The sequence below is a fragment of the Malurus melanocephalus genome, unplaced genomic scaffold (assembly GCF_030028575.1).
Source record: "Malurus melanocephalus ecotype Western Australia unplaced genomic scaffold, MMel_1.1 scaffold_128, whole genome shotgun sequence".
Taxonomy (NCBI): Eukaryota; Metazoa; Chordata; class Aves; order Passeriformes; family Maluridae; genus Malurus; species Malurus melanocephalus.
This window is the reverse complement of record NW_026623360.1, coordinates 1,972,006-1,994,885: the sequence shown is the minus strand read 5'-3', so window position 1 is coordinate 1,994,885 and position 22,880 is coordinate 1,972,006. Positions and strand designations below refer to the sequence as shown.

At 42.6% G+C, this 22,880-nt stretch overlaps 1 protein-coding gene across 3 annotated transcripts in view; it reads right to left on the bottom strand.

The window, feature by feature from the left end:
• Nucleotides 1–15,191: 15,191 nt before the first annotated feature.
• The window catches only part of MPPED1 (metallophosphoesterase domain containing 1), a 62,088-nt gene continuing 54,399 nt past the window's right edge, over nucleotides 15,192–22,880 (bottom strand). For all 3 annotated transcript variants that reach the window (XM_057370569.1, XM_057370570.1, XM_057370571.1), the window contains 2 exons: nucleotides 21,131–21,244; nucleotides 15,192–18,196 (listed from right to left, as the gene is read on the bottom strand). In XM_057370569.1, coding sequence (XP_057226552.1) covers nucleotides 18,078–18,196; nucleotides 21,131–21,244 — 233 coding nt within the window. In that variant the 3' untranslated portion in view covers nucleotides 15,192–18,077. The remainder of the gene's footprint in view (nucleotides 18,197–21,130; nucleotides 21,245–22,880) is intronic.

The window sequence follows — 22,880 nt, the reverse complement described above, 5'->3', positions numbered from 1 at the left end:
TTCTTGACTGCAGGGAAATATTCCCAGTGTTTGCCGTGAGGTTTACTTTGAAAGGATGTGTGTATATATATATATATGTATGTCTATAATAAACAATAAATTGCAGGTAAAATCTCTGGATAGATTAGCAGTTCTAGAAGAAAATGTTTTTTAATATCTTGTGAACGTACTTAGATCTTGGCAAGGAAAAGATAATTGTTTGACCATTGAACTCTTGTGATAATTAAAGGATAACATGATCATCAGAGCCTGTTTCCTGGAATTATATCAATAATTAAACACTCACCTACTCTGAAGAACTGTTAGATAAATATTTCACTGTCTGATTCCTGAATCAGTTTTCATCAGAACACCAAAGAGCCTTGTCCTTGTCACCTGCACTGATTTGGTATCTTTCTTTTCCCAAGTAACATATAATGAGAAGTCAACAGAGATTGTGGGGGGAAAGAAATTGAGSAAGTTGTGGGTATACAAACACACACACATATAAATACTTATATCTCAAGGAAAGTCTTTGGAATGGGGAAGGGTAGAGGAATGTAATCTTGTTTTTCTTGTTATTTCTAGTGACTGAACCATTACATGAATGTGAAAGATTCTCAGTGCAGAATGTTTTAACACATGGATTTGTTTTCTGGGAAAATGCTTCTTTGCATTTGGAACTTTTCAGCRAATACTGCGAAGATTTTAAGTAAAAAAGCTTTGGAGAGATTTTGCATTCTTTCTGTTTTAGTTTCTAAGAGCTGTGTAATTAATATTCTACTATAAAATAAATACATTTGGAATTGGATATATTTGGAAAATAAGCATTAAAAAATGCTTGCTGGACTTTTTTTTCCAAATTGATGGCTATCTGTAAGTCCCCAAAATTTCTGCTTCAATAGCTGATCACCAGAGGAGACAGAAACTGCTGTTATTTAGGGATGTTCTCCCACACTAGATCATTGGAAAAACTCCTAGTTCCATTAATAGAAAATTATTTCTGTTATTATTTCATACAATTTATACAGTGAATTCATCATTCATATAAATGAAACAATTAATTGCTAGTTTGATACCTAAGACTAACACAAGTATTACATTAATTATTTTTACAGTAGTGCATATAACCAAGGAGAAAAAATTAACTGCTTAAGATTATTGGGTGCTATGGCTTAGGCGGGACTTTGTTTGTTAGCTTGTTTTTCCCAGATCTCTGACACTTCCTGTTTGATAATTTGGTTTAATTTTGTATTAATTACAGCAAGACTTCCATCGAAAGGATGCAGGGCTTGTGTCCCTTGCTCTGCCATTTTCAAGCTGCCATTTTCCCCATCCTCAGGACAGGCAATGCCGCGAGGGGATGGGTGTCTCAGAGCTTCCACACATATTCTGCCAGAGAATTTTTCATTAGTTCGACTGGCAGGAGTATCAAATCCAACAACTCCAAAGGGATTAAAGAACAATCTTTTTGCTGTACAAACAAATCAAATCATGCTGGGTTTTCTCACTGAGTTCTTAAAGGCAGGGATGTCACTTACCAACTGTTTATAGAACCTCAAAAAAACCCAGCAAAACAACAAACCCCCAACAAACCGAGTTTCAATTGCCAGCATTTTGAGATAACCAAGGCAATTTTTCATATTAAAATTGCAAACTGCTGGATGGATAAGCTCTGTAATAGAAGAGGAGTTGGGGTTTTTTTGGCAGCTGCTGCCGCTGTCCAAGGGTCAGCCATGCAGGCAGGAGGGTCTGGAGAGATCCCCTGTGCTTCCACCATGATATTCATATGGGCCATCTTCTACATGGGCAGCTGGCATAGAGCCTGAAAGGTTACAAATAGAACGTGCTCCAGGAAAAAAAAAAAAAACCAACAACAACCCAAACTTCCTCAAATGCAATCATTGTTTAAGACATTCTGTGTGAAGTGCCTGTGTCCCTGTGCAATTCCTGCTCCTATCAGAATGMTGTGCAGAAGGTCATGACTGGACTAATTGTGACTAATCACAGAAATTCAGAATAGTTAGGATTGGAGGGACCTTTGCAGGTGATCCAGTCCAGCTCTGCTGCCAAGGCGGGGTCACCTGGAGCAGGGGACACAGGAGCTCATCCAGGTGGGTTTGGAATGCCTCCGGAGCAGGAGACTCCAGGCCTTCTCTGGGCAGCTGCTCCAGGGCTCTGCCACCCTCCACACTGTCAGGCAGTGCGCAGGGANAAAAAGAAGCAAAGCCTAGAGAATGACAGACATGGATCCCCAGGGGTTCATTCCCCTGACCTCCACCTGCCCTCAGCCCTTCCCTGCTGCTGGGTCCCCCAAACCAGCAGTCCCTTTGATTGCTTGGCACTCTTCTGAGTAGGAGACAAAAGGTTTTTGCTAAGGCAGAAGGAAAACAGATCCCTCAGCAGTGTTTTAACAGCATTGTAAATTTGATTTCCTCCATTCCAGAGCAGAACTAGCTAACTGAAGGAGGCTGGAGTCACTAATCTGTGGCCATGAGGGCTCATGTCCCTGCCAGGTCACCCACCCACCCACCTGCCAGACCCCTCTTGATTCCCCACCTGCAGGGCCGTGTTTTGCTCATTCCCACGTTCCCATAAGCAGAGCAACAGCTCACCCGTGGCTGGAGACCCGGTACGCCCAGCTCACCACTGCTAAATTACCCTGACTGTTCAGAAAACCCCTCTGCAGAAGGAAACTGCCACAAAGAAATGCTCAGGGATGGAGGCCACCAGCACAGGGAGAAGCCACAGCCTGTCCAGAGTGACCAGGCCATCACCAGCACCAGCCACTCTGCAAGAAAATCCACATCAGCCAAGCACCACAGACCTTTCAGGTGGCTACAATACAATAAATACCACACAGAAAGTGTTTTTTACATAAAACGCCCCCCCAAAAAAGGGGAAAAAAAAAAGAAAAGAAAAGAAGGCAGTGTCTGTCCCTAGGTTTTCTTCCTTCCTCTTATCTTTCCTCAGATTTTCTTGTTTTGAAGCCCCTGTAAAGAGGACTCTGACCAGMAGTGAGGCTCATTAGCACATCCTTGAATCCCCCTGAGCTGCTTGGCCTCTGGAAACCCCTGCCCGGGAACAATCCAGGAGCAGAGCCAAGAGCAGGGACTGCTTTGGGGGAGGCAGCAGCTCCAGGAGAGACCTTTGGGAGCAGGGCAGAAAGCWCTGTGCTAGAAGCATAAGGAAGACAGAGAGGGGAAGGAAGGGAATCAGAGGAGGGAAGGAAGAAGGGGTTTGTAGACTCTGTTCCAGCTATTTCTATCCCAGGGCTTGGCGAGGAGCCTGCGAAAGCAGAAATAGTCTCAGTGCTCAGAGGATGGAGAGGGAAGGGCAGAGAGAGGRCTGAGCCTGGGCAAAGGTACTGGAGAGAAAGGAAAGAAGGAAGACATTCATATGGGCCATATTCTACATGGGCAACTGGCACAGGGTCTGCAAGGCTAGAAATAGAGTATGCTTCAGGGGAGAAAAAAAAAAAATCAAACTTCCTCCGAATGCAGTCATTTGTTTTATTAAGATATTACTATGTGAAGTGCCTGTATCTCTGTGCAATTRCTGTTTTTATCAGAATGATATGCAGCAGGTCATGAGGAGTAAAGGATGCTCCAAACATGGGAAAATGAAAACCAGATTTAAAAAAAGATCCCTTTTCTAAAAAATCATTTTCTTCTGTTTTTGAATTTTTCTATGCTAAAGTCTGTCATGCAGTGGAAGGAGCATTATTATGCTGTGAAAAGAGTCATAAAGAGAATTTTGTATTATATCAATACTTAAAATATGCAAATATGATATCTTCACAACGCCCCAAAATTATGCTTGGCATGAATTCTTAGCAACAATACAAATATCATCATCTTCAAATAAGCAGGTATAACATGCTGCTCAAATAGCTGTAAAAACAACCTCATCACAGCTCTGGGAGCATCCAGATTTCATCTTTGATGTAGGTAGATTTTAAGTAGGAAAGGGAAGAAAGTTGTCTTAAACATCAGGGTGTATTGGGATGAGCTTTAATGGGATGAGCAACTACATATTTAACGTGGAAAGGAGACCTGCTGGTGTGCATTTACAGARCTGTTTTCAGTGTAAAAATGGGGCTGTAGTGCTGTGCAGGCAGAGCTGTGGGGGCTGAGTGTCGTGGCACAGCCTATTCCTTCTCCCCAAATTCCCATTGAAATCAGGTAACCTCCAGTGCCTTAAGTTGGCTGGGTAGGTCTTGGTCAATATTCCTAAATTGGTTGTGATTTAAAAAGAGGACAGAAGGAAAATAATAAAACTAGTTCTTACACAGATGTTTCATTGTGGGGTAGATACCATTTCTCACCTCCTTTCAGTGTAAGTAATTTTACAGGACTTGATTCTGACCTGCTTATATCAACAACCACTCCTCTGGCTTCGGTAGATTTATGCCAGCATTTGAGATCAGGATCAGATATCAGCACTCCATTTCCTTTTATTTTGCTTCTTTTTTTCTCCTGCAGTTAAAAAAAAAAAATAGCAGCTCTTTCTCCTCACTCCAGAGCAAGAGTGGCGGGAGGGTTTTGCCTAAGGAACAATGCATCTTTTTCTGTACACTGTACAGAATTCCCATCTTGTGCATTAGAATAGATGTTGAAACAGTTCTAATTAACATTTTTAATTTGCATTTTAATTGCCTGCCTGGGTGTGCAATGACATGCCTAGGTAAAGGAGCATTTTCCTTAGTTGCAGGGGTTTGCACAGTCCTGTGCAAAGGAGGCTGAAGCACCCTGGCCACTGGTCATTCTGCAGCATTTCCCACAGTCAAGGCAGGGCTGGATCCAAATGACAATAACTTGAGTCAAAAGGATTCCCATGGATGCTTGTTTGCTTGTTTACTGTTAATGAATGGGACTCCTATGATTATTTTCTGTCTGAAGATACACATCAGACCTTGATTTTAAAATTGCCAGTTTCAAACGTTGTTTTGGTGGCTAATTACTCTCTTTGTAAAGAAAGTACCATATACATACATATTAACACATACATTTTTAAGATTATGTTCTTGTTTCTGAAGTGAATTTGCCTCTGTGTGGCTTCCCTGCAGTTACATAATGGTCACAGCAAAATCGACTTGAACCTCTTCCATTYGCAGCAAGACAGAGTGAGCTTCCCAGATTTTCACTTCTTAGGGCAAATTTTCCAGCCCTTTCCCTGTTTCCACAGGTTTTCTGGAGTCAATTTCAGTTTCTCATATTCATGCTCAAGTTGGGGATGTCAGAATTGGGATGTTTTCAAGTCTCAGCCCTAAGGCTGCCAAAGGCAGAGGATGTGCAAGCTCCTTCTGCCAGCTTTGCCCAGTCAACTACTGCATTTGCTTTTGTGGCTGCARTGCTGGCACTTTATGCCAGCCACACACACATCCAAAAGTCCTTTTTTTTTTTAGAGCTGTTTTCCCTGAGGCAAAGTCACTCTGTGTCCTTGTGTTTAGGGACACACCTTTATACATGGCCATACTGAAAWGTAGGATTGATGTGCTGTAACTCATTTTCTACAAAAACTCTAGACCAAGAGAGTATCTGTGAGATATCCCATTCAGTATTTCTTGYAGTCCAACACTTGGTTCATCTTTAAAGTTTCAGTGACACCTTTTGGGKTGGGGGAGGCAGGTTTTCTGATCAAGATGTACCATGTAATTCCATGTCAAGACCAGAACCAGTACCTGGGTGACCCTGTAAAACACACAGCTTCTTAAAGAGGATTCCTTATTTAATTACAGTTTGGTGGGTTTTAATTCATTTATTATGTGCCGTGTAGAAATTATATCATTCCTTTTTCCTCCTCAAAATACCAGACAGAGCTGCCAAGTCATGTTCTTTACTGAAGTCTATTACCAATCTATTACCTTAACACTATTTCATTTGTCATCCAAACTTGTAATCTCATAAAAAGATATCAAATTAGTTTGAGGAGATCCATTTACCTTAAACCCCCTTGATTAGCATTTAATTTTATTAGCTCCTTTTAATTCTTGTAATTCTTTATTACTTTATTGCACAATCAATCCCATCACTGCTTTTTTACCCAGGGATCAAAGTCTGGGTAATGTGCTCTAGCTTTGGCCATTCTCTCTCCCTTTTTAAGACATTGGCACAATTTCAGCCTGCTCTGGACTGTTGAGACWTCTCTGATGTCTTAATGTGTCTTAAAATTCATTCATTATTAGCCGTTTAAAAACCTACATTTTCAGATACAGCTCTGAATCAAGGAATTTGGTAATTGCCATTTAACACACCCTCTCAGCACTGCTAGGCTTAAAAATAACTGTCTACAATGTCCCACTACCACCACAGGCCATTTTGTCTGCGACAGTAAAGATACCTTAAAATTCCACCATTTTAATAATACCTCCCAAATTTCCATTTGCTTTTGTATTCTTATCAATCCTGGCTTAAGTCATTGATAGCCCCTTTGTGTGTTTGTTTTACTTGTTCCTTGCTTACTTGTTTCTCCTTTCATACACCTTTTTTCCCAGCCTGCTTTTATTTGCCCTCACAGCCAGGGTGGGGTTTTTTTTTTGAAACTAATTTGAGTCTTTCTTTATTCTGGGACTTTTCTTTAGCAAACTTGATTAAACAGTTTGCAAATACCATCTATATTTTCCTGATAAGATGTTTTTTCTCCTTACTGGTGCATTAGTATTTAGCTTTGTGAAATTTTCCATTTGAAAGACRAAGAGTTTATTTGATATGGTTTATCTCTTTATTTTATGTTCACACAGTGGATGTGACCAAAGTCGTGCTGCTGATACCTCAAGCTGCTTCAGCACCCTCGTTCTGTGAACAAGTTATCCTTGCCCGCCAAAACGAGACATGATGTAGATGTCCCTGCTGGAAGTAGCCTTTCTGTCAGAAAATTGCCATCTGGGGACTTCAGAAATTCTGGCGGAACGAAATTTCCACTTTTTACCATTCAGAACAAGCCTCCTCACAATGACAAGTGTGGGGCATGCTGCAAACAATATTGATACGTGTTTAAGTAGCAGTCTTCCTCTCCAGGGATGACTTACAAAGATTGGCTTAATTTCCTTTTATGACAAGGTAATCCACCTATTGGGTCAAGGGAACCCGAYAAATGTAATCTTTTTGGGCCTTTAGCAAAGTTTTCAATACTGCCTCTCTTTTCAGTACTGCCTTCTGGACAAACTGTCCAGCCACAGCTGGATAAACACAGCGGGATAAACGCATCATGTGATGGGTGAGCAACAGGCTCATGGGTCAGGCACAAAGGGTGASAGTGACTGGGGTGACATCAGGCTGGCACTGTCACTGGTGGGGTCCCACAGGGCTMCATCYTCAKYCCTGTGCTCTTCAACATCCTCATTAATGACCTGGATGCAGGACTCATAGGAATACTCAGTAATTTTGCCAGTGACACTAAAGTAGGAGAAGCTGTAAACTCCCTTGAGGGCAGAGGGGCCCTGCAAAGAGACCCGGACAAATGACACAGCTGGGCAGTCCCCATATGTGAGGTTCTTCAGGGACAGTGACAGACCCTGGATGGGGCACCCCCGGCCATGTGCATGGACCAGGAAGCCAGAGGCTGGAGAACAGCTGCAGGAACCAGCCTGGGTGTCCTGGTCCATGGCCACTTGGACATGAGCCAGCAGTGCCCTGGAGCCAGGAGAGACATCCCTGTCCTGGGGGCACCAGGCCTGGCATCACCAGCCAGGCCAGGRAGGGGATTGTCTTTGTSCTGTGCAGGGCCAGGGGTTGGGCTTTGGTGATCCCTACAAGTCCCTTCCAACCCAGGATATTCCATGATTCTATAATTCAATTGAATGTAATGGTATGGGGTGTGTATCACCTGGAGGGACACAAGTTTTACTTCTTAGATCAAGTGGATGAATAAATATTCCAGTTGACTAACTTCATAGTTGCTAGCATCAACATTTTATAGTGTGAGCCAGTTTTATTTCCCTTTTGCCCAGTTGATCTTTTCTAAAGAGATTATAAACAACTTAATCAACATTCCTGTCATGTGTCATCCTATTAGGTTTCATTAATATCAGCCAGTTCTAATGCATGGTTCTAAACAGGCAATTTCTATTCCTTGCATTTATTACCTGGGCTTTTAATCTTGATACATAATCAATTTAGAAATTTTTGCACAGCGTAGTCTGTCTCTATTATATGTTGCCAACACCGAGAGTTTGAACAGTCAGAGGGTTTGGTGGTCCCTTCTTTTCAGACATTTCTGTTAATTGAAACCTCTCCTTGCAGCTCCAGACAGCCCTGTCATCTGCAGAAATGGAGCTCTTCCAAGCCATGTCCTTTATCTGTTGCCCTCAAAGGCAAAAATTCTTTAACTTACACCTCTGAGTAAAGCAGCATTTTCACGGTCACATCCTTGCCTCTTCTGATGCCCTCATTTTCCTCCAAACAGAAATCCCTCTCCCTCTGGARTGTAAATTTCTCAAAGCTGGATCAGGAATCAGTGCAGCAGTGTCTTCTGGTTTTAGGAAGTAGCGTCCTTCATGTTGTGGTTCCTCTGTCAGTTCCTCATTCTGGTGCCAGCCTGTTCTTTGCAGAATATTTTTTTCTCCTCTTCCTCCATGCAACACGGAGCTGATTCGCCTTCCTGGTTTTGTCTTTTCCTGCTTCTTTCAGGTACCCAGTGAGGGGATGCTCTCTGCCTTTCACTGTCCTGATGCATCAAATTCCTTAGACTTCACTTGTGAAAACAGTAAAAAGCTGTGCACCACATTTACTTACCAATCATCAATTGAACAATTTCTAAGCAAAATCCTTCCCCAAAGAATGGACCTTTTTTGCTTGCTATAGCTCAAGTTCCTTCATTAGAAGTCTCAAATCCCAGCTAAATTTCTCCCGTGGAAAGGAGGCTGATCTCAAGTGGCCGGGCAAAGTGAAGGTTCAGCATAKTGGATGTCTCTCTTGGCTTCTTCAGCTCAGCCAGAAAAGAGCACGGTGCAAAGATGAACATGGCTGCTCTTGAAAATGTCTCAAAAAGTTGCATAAGCCTTAGAGTGAGGTCATGCAAGGATGTTTTAGACTCATACTTGTTTAGATGCTCRTTTTGCTGAGCTCAGTGCTCATGCTTCTGCTGAGCAGAGCGGGACTAAGAGGTATTCCAGCAACCACTTCTTCAGAACAGGTTTTCATTTTGTTCTATTAAAACAAGTGAAGCAAATCGAGCTATTGCACAGAAGACATCAGAGCACAAAAAATAAAACTGGCAGACCCCAAGGTTTTGCTGTGGCTCTCCATAGACGTTAAGTTTTGGAATGGCTGGGGCAGCCAGATGGATGTGATGGTTGCCTGGAATTGGCCACCACTCTGGACATTTTTAAAGTTGATGCAGGATGCTTGGGCCGAGGGGCAGTGCAGGTGGCTTCCCTTGGGAATGCAGGACGTGAGCCTTCCATTCTACAGGACAGGGCATGCTACACCATGGGGATGGTGAAACACCAGTAGTGATGCCCAGACAGGTGACGAGCTCTGCGTTTTTGCAGATACTCATGGCTCAGCCGGGTGAGCCCTGAGAAGCTGCCCAGTTCTTAAAACAAAATGTTCAAGTGGGTATTGCCAGAAATACTCTGACCTGAGTGACTTGGAAAAGAGACTAGGGTCAATCAGCTCCTCCCAGAGTAAGCTGGTTTCCAGATTCCGTGGACCTTGGGCTCTGGACAGTCTTGTATGGGTTCAGCTGAGCTTGGCACTCCCACTGTAGCAGCACCATCTACTTGTGGGAACAGCTTTGCAGTTCTCTGTAGCCATGTATATAGGAAARGAAAAGCCTCTGTGAAATCATCAATGAGTCAGGAGAAGTAACTGCCTCTTACAACTACAAGGAACTTTTAAAGAATAAAAATAGGCTTTATTTTCCTTTTATTAAAAAAAATAAAAACCCCCACATACCACCTTCTTATTTCAACTCTACATGGGGGCTGTGAGTTCCTGGAGATTTTTAGACCAACATCACAATTGCAGAACAAAACCACTGTCAATAATGCCAAGCAGAGACTACTGAGACAACGCTTCTCTTTAAAGTATGCTCTCCTTTTTCTCTCAGAAAGAGAAACAAAGCCAATAGGGAGCACGAAACATCACCATCACTTCTGAGAGCCCCATTCAAGTAATTTGCTTTCATACATTTTGTTGCTTTCCATCTCCCAGCTTTGAGCTCCTTTTGTTGTTTCTAGTAGATAACACCAGCTTCAAAGTTTGGAGGAACTGCTCCTCTTATTCCACTGTTGTTCTTTTTTTCCTTTATTCCTTTAGCAAATGTTGATTTTTTTTTNTTTTTTTTTAAGTTAAAAGGAGCTGCTTTTACAAAGCCCATCCAGGATCCAGGAAAGCCAGGTGTCTTGCGCTGTGGCATCCTGAGCTCGTGGAGAGATGGAAGAACTCTTTCCTGACCAGCAAATGCAGCTTCACCCTTTTCCCCTCCATCTACCCAGCCTTGTAGGCTTTGCAGAGAAAATCCTAGTATTCCAATTAAAATCTGTGCACCAAAAGCTCCTGTACCTTTATTTTAAGGGATGGCATAAGCTTGGTAGCATTTAGATTAAAAGCAGTTAAAGAATCCTCTACATTACTTAGAAGAGGGCCCAGCATTTCTGAGTTTATTGCAGTGTTTGTGAGTGGTTACAGCTGTCATGCAACCAGCTCAGTGTTGACTCCAGTGCAAACACACTGACACAGAGCTGCAGGCAGCTGATGAAGTGTCTTCATCATAGTTTGCTGAGTGCCTTGTCTATATTTTCATGATTTATTASTTCCCTGACTTCCTTAGGTGTTAGAAAGAACAATGAATCAATTCAAGCGTTTTCAGAGCGGGGACCACTAATTGCATGAGCTCTGTTTACCACTCAGGAGCTCCAGTTTTGACAAGTCTCTTGACCCCATGTTAATACAGATGATTAATTATTGTTAWGGGTATTTGCAGAAATGAACTGGATAGGTAACACTTCAGAGCTATTATTTCTTTCTGTACAAGCAATAAACATAATTATGTTTACACTGTGTTCCAACTGTAATGGGTGGGGAAAKAAGGGGCTTTTGAAGGTGTGGGGGTAAACCCTTGCTCCCCAGAGGTGGATATCCAGAGTTCACAGACTGAAGTGATGGGAAGATAGGTTTGAAGAGGTTCCTTCTCTTGACTCCTTGGTGGTTTCACGGTGGCTTTGCCTTTCCTGTGTGTGCTGCTGCAGAGGACTGGTGTGTGAATGAGGGCTGAAAAACAGCACAGGCAGGCCACAGGGTCATTGGGGTGCCAGATGTCTGCAGTGTTTATGATGCTTTGGACCCTGCTAGGCAATTTTTCCATGGAGGCTTGCCCTGCCCTGCCCTGCTTTACCTTGYTGTCCTGCTCTGCCTTTTCTCTGTCTGGAACTGGCATTTGTTTCCCCCAGAAGAACAAGGCTCTTCCTTGCCAAAGGAGGGAACCTCCCCCATATGCAGCTATGTGCTYACCCAGACAGGCTGGGGGTGACGCTGGGAGTTGTCCCCAGGCTCACCCCAAGCAGAAGGACCTGTCTCCTTGTCCTACAAAACTCTCRACCTGTTGCAGGTTTTTGTAGCTAGTGCTGCTGGGGAAGCTGTTGGGGTTTATCTGTGGGCTCAAAAACAAGGCCAGGATGGGTTGACCCTCACACATCATCTGTGGGGAACCCACAGAGGTATCCAGAGTGGGAGTGTCCATGGCAAGGTTCTTCTCAGGGAGCCCAAATGGGAGAGGCATGAAGTGGCTGGGACCAASAGGACTGACCACAGGAAGCAAAGGAGCTGGTGGGAAAGGAAATGTAATCAGCAGCTGACACATGGGAAAGAGCATTTTAAAATACCAGGTGACAGATGCAACCAGAATGGCTGTGCCATGCAACAGCTTGATAAAAGAATATAAATAATAAAAATACAGGTTTCATTGCCCACTCTACTGAACTGCTTTATCCTGAAAAACACCATTATTTCTGCAAAATTTGGCCCAGGTTCATTACGGTGGGAAGTAAAGTTTGCAGGAGACCCTAAAATTTGCCTCTGTGGGTTATTGCCCTGCACAGACGAGAGTTCCTCTGTCTGCACAAAGGCCTCCTCAGCACGCTGCAGRTGCAGCACCATGCAGGACCTGACCTTGCTGTTCCTGCTCCTTGTGTTTGGGCCGAGGGCAGCACCACYGGGCTGAAACAGAAACCCAGCAGGGACAAGCATCTTTCTGAAGTTCACAGCACACAGCACCAGGGCCACCTGGCTCTGTGCCCTGCAGAGGTACAGATGGTGTCCCCTACTCCCCTCCATCAGCTTCAGCCCCACAGCCCCACAGGCAGGGTCCCCAGCAGGACACAGGCAGCCATTCCTCTGTGGACAGGCAGGGACTGTCCAGACTCACTGGGAAAGGCACCTCAGCACCCTTTGAGCCCCTTTCTCACCCCTCCACTGCCGTCTCTGGAAGGGTTTGTACCATCAACCTTGTTTGTCAGGGAGCTGGGCCAGTCCTGGCCCCATATCCAGCTCTAGCTGCAGTGGTGAAGGGGCAGGAAGGGTGTTGGGCAGCTCGTGTGGCTGAGCAAAGCATTTTCCTTACCCTGATTTTGAAGTTTAATTCTACCATAAGCCACTGCAGCATGTTTATAGCAACCAGCATTYTCCCATCTGGCCCTCCTTAAGTTGCTCATCCCATTCAAAACACAGAAAGAATGACAAGATAAATGTAATGAGAGAACTCAAAACAGCCAACCTGTCTGGGTCATTGTTCCTCACGACTGTCCCCCTGTCCCCAAGGCCATGCAGAGGCAAGACCAGAGCTCTGAGCATGAGAATGGGTTCTTCTGCTGTGACAGGAAGCATCTGCCCACTAAACAGGCCCACATGGTCCTGGATGGGAGCAAAGAGCACAAGGCACAGTGTGCACAGTGACATGGGTGAGGTTAATTGCTCTGCTCAGTTTTAGCCCATCGAGCTCTAGAGAGGGAATCCACTTCGCTGGGCAGGGGGAAACAATGCTGACTGATTTGTGCAAAAGGCAAGCCTGYTCCTTTAATCTATTTGAAAGCTTTTGTGCATCAAGGCCCTGGCCAGAAGAGCTATCGCTGATATAATTGATGAGGACATTTGTGAAGGTTTTGATAAAGACCTTTGTGAAAGAACTATTCATGGGAGACAATGAAGCATCATGGGTTGGGGAATCACTAAGAAACAAAAACCCCAAAAGCGGGATGAAGTGTCACACAGCTCCATATCCCACCCAGCAGCACCCTCAGCCCCAGGGCTGCTCCCCATACATGCAAAGCCCCACGGGGGGTGATGAGGATCGCCACGAACACCACCAAAGCCAGGGGAACAGGCCAGAGCAGGGGAAGATCCCCCCATGGACACAGCCTGGGTAAGGCACCCTGAGAGGAAGGGGATGAGGGTCAAAAAAACCATGTAAATCCAGATCAGCTCTCACCTCTTGAAGAGAAATCCAGCTAGGGCCATGGGCAGCTCACCACAGTGCTCCACTGGGCACTGTAAATACAAACTATTATCCCAAAACCCCCTAAACAAATGAAGATATTGGGTAAAGGTCAGGAGACAAAGTAGCAGAGAACTGTGTCTAATTGCTCAGATAGGAAGGAAGAGGAGATCCTCTTCTGGCATTGCTGCCTCTCACCAACTCCCAAATGACACATCAAAAAGAGAGAAGGGGAGTGTTTCCAAGATGGCAAAGTAAGAGAGTTAGAAATAGAGTCTAGCTAGAATTGAAATTATTTTAATTTCTAGATGAAGTGAGTAAAAATCAACATAATGGGCAATATACAAAATAACAAACGGCACAAAAGAGGTACATATAAGTACTCATATTTTCACTTTTCACATAAAAAGAGAAAAAAGGGACAGTCAGTAAACCCAAGCAGCAGCACATGTACAAGGAAAAGCGAAATATTGTTGYTCTAATGCACTGTGCATAATCATCCAGGGTGCTCACTGTTCCAAAATATCACTAAAATCWCAGATGCAGAGAGACTTGCAAGAAAGAGACAGGAATGTACCTGAAAGGAAAGACCATTTTCAGTTATATTTGCTCTATGTGAGTTRCTTGAGCAGAAAGCAATATGGGTTTTAAGAGAGAAATTGTCACACAAACATAAATGAGAGGGGGGCAAAGAWCCCCATGGGCAGATTATTCCAAAAATGGCCTTCTAAGGGATGTCTCATTCCTCCTTCCTCTGAAGTATTTGCAGAGTATTGGCAGCAGTCAGTGACTGGAAACGTCAAACTACTTCTTATCTCCTCTGTCTCCCTGCTGCAGCAAGACCAGAACAGTTTCCCGCCTGCTGTGTCCCCAAACATGACCCTGAGATGTGGTTTTTGATCCTTCCTTGCTGCACACGTCCCCCACCATGTGCTGCTGTGCTGCTGCCACCAGCCTTGYTCCTGGAGTGGCCTCACTGACCACTCATTTCAGGGGATACCAAGAAGCATYGTGGAAAAGCCCAAAGCATCTCCAGCCTGGGTGTAGCTGCCCTGGGTGGGGGCTGCGTGGAGCACCAAAAGCAGCTGCTTGGGTGGGTGCTGAGTTCCAGTCTGCTCCTTCCTTCTAGTCAAGGAACATTTCACATCCTCAGCCATATGTGACTGAAGGAGGCAAAAATAATCTTGTCATCTTTTTTTTTTTTTTTTTTTTTCATTGTCGTGCAGTGATATCTCCCCTATTCATTGCTGAAATGAACCAGAATTAATCTCGGCAACAATTCTGCCTGGTGATGGGAATGCACATATTAGCAATACACATCAGCACACCTTCCTTCAGGAGTGATGCTACCTGGATAAATATCAGTGAAGGTCAGCATTGGGGAAGTGGGGCAAGAAATTACTTGWGAGGGCATTCCCAAATTTAAGTAGAGCTGACAACTGAACAGTGAGTTTGTAGAAATCTTCCTTTTCATCTTTCCTTATCTGAGGTAGMGCTGAAGCTCAGGTCTTTCTGTGCCCACAAAGTTAAAATAAAAACAGTCACCTGGCCTTAACCTCCCTCTCTGTGAAGATGTGTCCCTACACCCAGCTCAGAGCAGGAACTGTCCTTTTCCCAAACACCATCCACTCCCAAAGGATGGCATCCCWGTCCCAGACCTCTACAGAACTGTGCTGCAGCACTCCCACATTAGCTTTTCCCTGCCTCACAGGCACACCTGGCACACATTTTCCCACCAAAATACATCCATCACAGGCAGTGGTAACTGTTTTCCCCTCTGCTACCCCAGTCTTGGGCTCCTTACCCTCTGCAGATGTGGTGGCTGGAAGCTGGCAGACAGAGCAGGGCACCCTCTGCCCATCATCCCCAGCCCCTCTGCCAGCTCACCCCACTCCACAGTAACAACTTTATAATGCCCCACAGCCTGGTTCCTACCCCTGGAGAAGATGGCAGTCATTCCAAAATGGAGCTGATCACATGAGCTGGACATAAGAGATCTTATTTTTTGTTGTGTGGTTTTGGTTTTTTAAAGACTTTATTCGTCTAACATGCTTGACCAAAAATTACAACATTCAAGTTATGCCAAAATGATTAAATAATCTTTAAGCTTTCATACCTCAAGTACTTTAAACGATATTTTGAAGTAACAGTTGCTTTCATATCCTTTCCACATAAAAATACGTGAATATTTGGAAGATACCTTAGGAAAAATTATTTTTAAGAGAATAGTTTATGGTTGACATAGAAATTTTGCTGAGGGTAATAAAAGGACCTCTTYCCCCCACTTTAACATTTAAGTGCCATGAGCGAATGTAAACATTTCAGACTTTAACACACAGCCAATTTCCTGCCACATTTGTTGCAAACTGCTTGAATTGTGACTAGCTAAGCCACTTTTATTCAAACTACATGCTATTGTTCATCTTCCCAATGACGACAGGAGTTCATATTCAACTATGAATTTCAGTTCTTACTGATTTAGGAGCTGATCCTGAAATTTCTACACCAGTAGCTTTGACAAAAGTGGCCCCAACATAATTCATGGTAGACGGCTCATGCACTTGTGAACCACTYACCCAAAAACCCAGTTGCAGGCATCACCAATAGTTTTGGGTTTAGTTTTCAGGAAAAAACAGCAGCACATTAGTTTAGACACACGGTCACCCAACAKATTAAAGGAAATGACAGACCTGTGACTTGTCACGTTTTTCTGGGGATCTGGTGGCTTCTTGTGTGTCCACAGCACAAGTCAGTTACTGGGCTTGAATGCCTYGGCTCCCAGCAGCAGCTGGCAGAGCTGCTGCCCGTGGGAAGCCAGTCAAAAGCAGAGTTTGGGCTCACCTTGATCAGAATTGAAGCTCACATGGCCTGGTTTTGCAACGCAGGTATTTGAAATCATTTATGTGTATAATGTACATGCAGCTGCTACGKGAAGCTCACATTTACATTCATGGATCCGGCAAAATGTCACACACACAATTCTCCAATGCATGTGTGCACATGTGGGCAGTGCACAGACCTGCAACCAGCTCTGAGCTGGTGGTGGGGTGGTCTCCCCAACATGTGTGAACAGCAGYGATGTCTACATGCTGTCAGCCCCAAATTCAGGATGTCCACATTCAGAATACAGTAGTTAAATTATCTCCATCAAGGCAAAAGGATATGTTTGTTAGTTCAAAGCAGAAATCCATTTGTAGCAGGGTATGTCTGAAGCCCTTTTTTTTTTGCATGGCTGTGTAGTCAATTCTTAAGCTTCCGCCTGGGACAGGACTGGAATCCCAACAGCTCCAACACCTCTGCTAACTCTGAAGCAGAGCTGCACAGGCAGTAGCGTGGCCATGGATCATCCCAACCAGCTCCTGACACGTCCCCTACTTTGCCAGGTGCCAGATGCAACACGACAGACAGATTTCTGCTCAGTTTGTCCTGGGCCTCTCAGCAGTGTCCGTGAGTGGGCAAACAGCAGTGCCAGGYCCCCTGAGGTGACCTCTGCTCTGTACACTTTGATGTGTACTCATTTCTCACAGCCACTCAAAAGTGGGTGCCCAAGCTACGCCTTGGGATGATGCCTTCCCCTTGACATCTATAATGCTTCCCAAGGGCAGAATGACCACAATGACATTTGACCACTCCTGACCAGGGCCAAATTCAAACCAGTAATCTCATCACTGGTTGCATGTCCCATTAGCAGGTTTTAAAAAATGGTCCCAGTGGGTTTTATTTAAAATACCATTACTAATCATTAGGTGGGCTTTTTTGTGGCTTTTTTTCTCTTTTTTCTTTTTTTTTTTTTCCTTAAATACAATCACGTATATCGCCTTACCATATGAAAACACAGTTATAACTTTTCTTTCTTTTTTTTTTTAAGGGAAATGTCATCCTTTTTTTTCCTTTTACAGGCGAGGCCAGGTTACAAATTCCTGAGTTTATACTGCACTTAACACAGTCTCCCTTCTTGAATGTTGAGCTGTTTACAGCATGCTGGCAATATGTACCATTTCCCTTACCATCTGTAATGCCAGATGTAGTAAAACTTCATTTCAGTACAGTGAATTAGGGCCTCTGTTGCATTGGTTTTGAATAGATGAAATGACTTAGACCTGAAGGACTTGGAGTAATAGCTTTCCTCCTGTGACTGGTCATTTGTGCACCATCTTTTATATTTTCTTGTTGTGTCTTGAATGTGTTGATTAAGGGAAAACATCTTTACCATCATTTTTATTTTACCAAGAGCTCACTGGAAAACGTCTGAATGAGGAAATCCTAGTCTAAACACTTACGTTTAAACTGCAAACCTTCTTAAAGAAACACTCCTTTGAAAGACATCATTCTTTTAATAAGTCCAATATACGGTATGTACAAAAGCCCCTACTAGATATATATATATAGATATATATATATGTATATATATATATGTGGAATGCATTCACTTCTCTGTGTTCACAAATATTTTAAGGGTGAAATGTTAGTCTTTAATCTGCTTCTGGCACCAAAATGTCTTTGTTCCTTGTCCACTTTTGTTACTCTAAATTTATCAGTGAAGAGCTAGCAGGGAAAAAAAGAAAGATTTTGCTTTTTTTTGTTGAATGGTTCCCTATTGGGATTCTCAGCCAGCAATATAAAGTTGCTAATGTGTTGGGTACAACTTTAAATCCTCATTATAATCATGTGTTCCTTGGAGTAGGTAAGTCAATAACTATAGGCGGATTAAGTGGCTGGTAATTCACAGTGCACACAGATGCATTCACATAGGTGGTAGTTCCATCAGCCATGACACCATAACCTACAAAGGAAGAAAAATTCTGGTTACTCTCCTTATATGTTATTATCTTCTTTATTTTTGAATTACCTTTTATCACACARTGTTAAGTGCCACACGTTTTATTACTCAGAAGCAATTAAAAGATTTTCTTCATGCAAAATATAAATGCTCCCTAAATCAATACCATCTTTTTCCAAGAGCAGAACTTTTTGTCATCTATTAAATTGTTTAAGAAAAGCAAAATGGGCTACATTTCAGTAGTTRGTGGCTATTACCTCTGGTGGCTAGCTCACCAAACTAATTAGTTAGAAAAAACCATACTTTCCACTGCAAAGATTTTTTTCTTAAAACCYTTTTAATTTTGGAATAGAAGATAGAGCTTAGAGCAGCATTTTAAAAAACATGCTTCTGATCATTCAGGCTTGCTGTCATTAGTGCCGCAAACTGTGGGCAATTTTAATATTCCCACCTTTTTTTCCTGTCCTGTATTGAACATCCTTTAAGGAACCAATGAAGAAAAACTATTGCTTGATTAAGGCAAACACGTGTGCATGTGCATCTGGGCAGGATCTGCCTAGCAGGCAAGTGCCCTTCTTGCTGTGTCTTTGAACTTGTTGCCAAATTTGATGGAAAGGCACTAAAATGCCTGCCCAGGCAGAGAAAAAATGGCTTTATTAATGCATTGTCTGACAGATACGGTGAATCCGCACCATAACATTTCCAAAGGAGAACACACACACCTGTGTGTCTCACTAGTGGGGAAAAAGCTTCAATTACATCTCATGTCTGGCTAGTCACTCAAAGCAAACAATTCCTGAGCTAAATCTGCAGAAAATCCAACTTCCAGCTCTGATGCCTGTAGAAATACAGTGAAATGCTGTTTCAGAGAGTGAAGAAGACCTTTGACAGCTCAGGTGTTATAAAAAGAAGACTCTCCATTGTAAAAAATCTTTTAAAGAATTACTATGGAAAAAAAGCTTGATTACATGAAAGCTAAAAGCTTAATGTYGTAAACTTCCACTGAAGTTGATCAATATGAAGAATTGCATTCATAATCAGAAATATGTGATTTTGGGGAAATCACMTGGTAGAAAGCATTTGTACTAAGATTCAATCTCACCACTGACAAAGTTAATAGTGAAATGTATTCACTGCTATGTACACTGAGTACATCTGTTCAAATCCTAGGTACCTAGGACCCTATAGTTCTTCTGAGTGCAATTCTGTGTCTTTCAGAAGCATTGGAAGTTGYATAATTTGCAAGCAAAGAAACAGCAGCCAAATGCTTTTTTTTTGTTTGTTTCTCAAAATACCCTGAATAATGCAGGGCCTTCTGCACCTCCCATGGAAAAACCACACTATAATTAGGGACCAGGGAAGGAAAAAAACTCTGTCAGGTTCCTGTCACAGGCATTTCTTTAAATCACTTTCTGTTTGCCACAGAATGACTGTTCTGAGGAAAACAAAAAATGCGTAGAGGACAGTCAGCACCACGGCTGGGACTTTCAGTCTCCTCGGCTATGCATTTGGAGAGAGCAGAACCAGCCTGCTAATGCATTCTTTTTGCTGGAAGATTCCTCATGCTACAGCTTTCACTCCTGTYCTACTGCCAACAGAGTTTCCTTGGCCATGACCTCAGCTAATACTGGCTGTAATGGGAAAACCAGGATTTAAGCCAGAGCCCCTGCCATGCTGCTTGTCCCTTCCATYGGTGGAACAGCAGCAAGCCCATGTGCAGAGGTATTTTTTGGCAGCCATGGTAGTACAGAGTGGGAAGAAGGAAGAAATATCCCTTATAAGCATCTCTTCCCCCCAGATGTTCAGTAAATGACTGCTGCAGATGTARCTAGGCTCACTCAGAGGAGGAACTCATCTGTTCAAATCATGTATTCTCTCTTCAAAGTGCAGCTTCGTTTGCACAGGCTGCCTGCAATGGGAATTCTCCTCTGCAGAGATTTAGCATCCCACTGAAAAACAGGCTTTGCAGTCCTCCATTTGTTTTCTCTAAATTATGATAGTTAACARGAAGAGTACCTTGTTTCTCTGTTTTCATACCTACTGTGCCAACTACATTAATTCACAAGATTTACCATTCTGTGGAGGTGCCATTCTCTTCCCTTGAGAGCCAAAGTTGGGCTTGGTTTTAGCAGATGTGATTTTGTTTACCTGCCTGAAGCTCCATGGCTTGCTGTTTGCTTATATCCCCTGCAACCCTCTTGGCTTACAATTTCTGAGAGCAAGTTTGGACKGTATTCACCAGATCTCCTGGCTGGAATATTGAAGACTGCTTTAGCAGCATTATTTGCTTACTCTGTGATTTAACAGCATTTTGTACTTTAACCAGGCATTAACAGGTCACCACAGATGAGACATGAGGAGAACGGACCTAAACCTTGAGCTGATGATTTGAACCTTGATCTGAACATCTCATCTATTAATTTTACACCACCAGCAATGTCACTTCTAATGTGCCATTTCTACACTGGTGATATCTACAAAGATCCTACAGCAAAGCTGGAGCAGTCCCAGAAGCAAACTAGCCTTAAAAGCACCCCTCAAAGCATTCTTACCCRATTAACAAGCACAGAAGCTGAGATACAGAGATCTTACATGAATTATTTTAAAGGACAGATTCAGCTGAGGAAAATATAATCCCTCAATCCTAATATTTAGTCACTTTCTGTAACTACTGGACTTGTCCTCTTATTTTAAAAGTAACAGTAATTATCCCTGTGAAGGAAGCATCAACCTGTTTTATATGTGTAGAAGCTTRAAGCTCCAGTACAAATATTGAAGTRTGGGTATCAGCTGGTTTCTTCTCTATACATGCAGCTGATATATATATATATGAATTCTAGAAGTGCTTCTGTTCAGACACTCAAATTTGAAAATGCTCGCTAAGCTTTCACTATTTGTGCTTTCTAAATACATATATAAAAAGAAATGTGTTCTGACCTTCATGGATATGTCCAAAAACATGAAGCCTTGGCTGTATTCGTCTCTGGACTGTGTTCAGCAGCTCAACACATCCTACCCGTTGCATTTTCTTAGGAACCCAGTCTAGAAAACCTTTGGAAAAGAAARGAAAGCTTTAAAAGAAGACAGGTAATCTACAAAGTTGTGCTGTTACACAGCATTTTTGASATTTCATGTCTCATGGCTTTTTACAAACAGCACAGAAGAATTGAAATGGCAAAAACTGTGTCAGCCTTGTAAACAGAAGAGGAAAGAAAGAAAAATACTGAAGGAAAACAATAAAAACTCATCTGGATAAGAAGGATTATGATAACTCTTCCCAGTTTTTTTTCAAAGCAAATAATCACTGTAATCAAAGCAATTTTTTGCCCTGTTTTTAATGGGAAAACTCAAGTGTTTTGCCCATTTTGTTTCCTGAAGACAGTGAAGTGTAAAGAGCAATGAGTCCAAAGCGAGTCTCTAAAGAATTTAAATAAACATTTAACTACTTAAATCCAGTCCTGGAACTCACTTTTTTACAATGTACACTTTAACTGACATAATGGAATCTGTGTTGCCAATAACAAAACTATATTGTCACGTTGAATCCTACAGTAGTGGAACTCAGGTGTGGAATCTACTGCATGCCCAAAAAATAACATCCTCAAGGAAAACTGGCCTAACCACTTCATGACACAGGAAATCCACTTGCCTAAATTGATGGTTCTCAGATAAGAAGAGAAACTCAGGCCTTTTGTAAAATATGTATTTAAGCAATGCATTTACTCACATAAAAATTGGGTAAAAATGTATTTCTTATGAATACAGCCAAAAATGTTACATCAATTTGCCTCTGTCTAAAAATACTGCAGGGAGGGGGATGTTTACTGCCTACTGAAGTCTCATATTTCCTTCCAAGTAGTGGTATAGGGAGGATGTTGTTGTATTGCAGTGTTTGTAACAATCAATCTGTTTTCTTTCTATTGTTCAGTCATTTTCATCAGGCTCAAAGTTGGAAACCTAAAAGATAAAATCTTCCTGGTTTTATTTTGTTGTTCTGATATTTTCTCTGTGTGCCTGTCCCAGGTTTGAATCTCTTGGATTGCTGGAGTAGTGTGAATATATTGTGCTTTTAGCCAGAGGTACAGAGCCTAGACCTGGTTTTCATCCATTTACTTTTGATGTCCACTCAAGCATGGCTTAAAAGACCAGCAGAGTGGTATYCAAGCTCTTGGACAAGCTCTCAGATTTGCTAGAGCTTCAGGGGAGGTTCACACATTGAGAAATACCTTTTTAGCTGCCAGTGCTCAAAAACCAGGCTTGGTAAACTGTAAGGTTTTATGAAAATGGCTGAAGTTTGTACTTGTGTCATAGCTAATCAGAGAGCTAAGTTCAATTGTCATTAAAAAGTTAGGAATGGGGCATCCTAAGTGCCAAAAAGAAGTTCTGATCATGACTAAAGACGTGAATGTGCTGCTTGGCATCTGTAAGAGGATATACAAAGAGGAATCCTTCTGAACTATGGCCAGACAGAGCAATGCTCACTTCTGCTGAATTCCCTCGTGCCATCAAAGGGAGGTCAAAATTCACAGGACAAAACAGTATTTGCAATGTCAAAGTGTGGCCACCAATTCCTCTGGAATCCAGTTATGTTTTGTTGTTTTGTTTTTTTTCTCAGAGTAAGCATATTATAACCATAACTGTAGGTTTTATTACTTCAATGATTTGAAACAGTTAATTGTCAAAATGT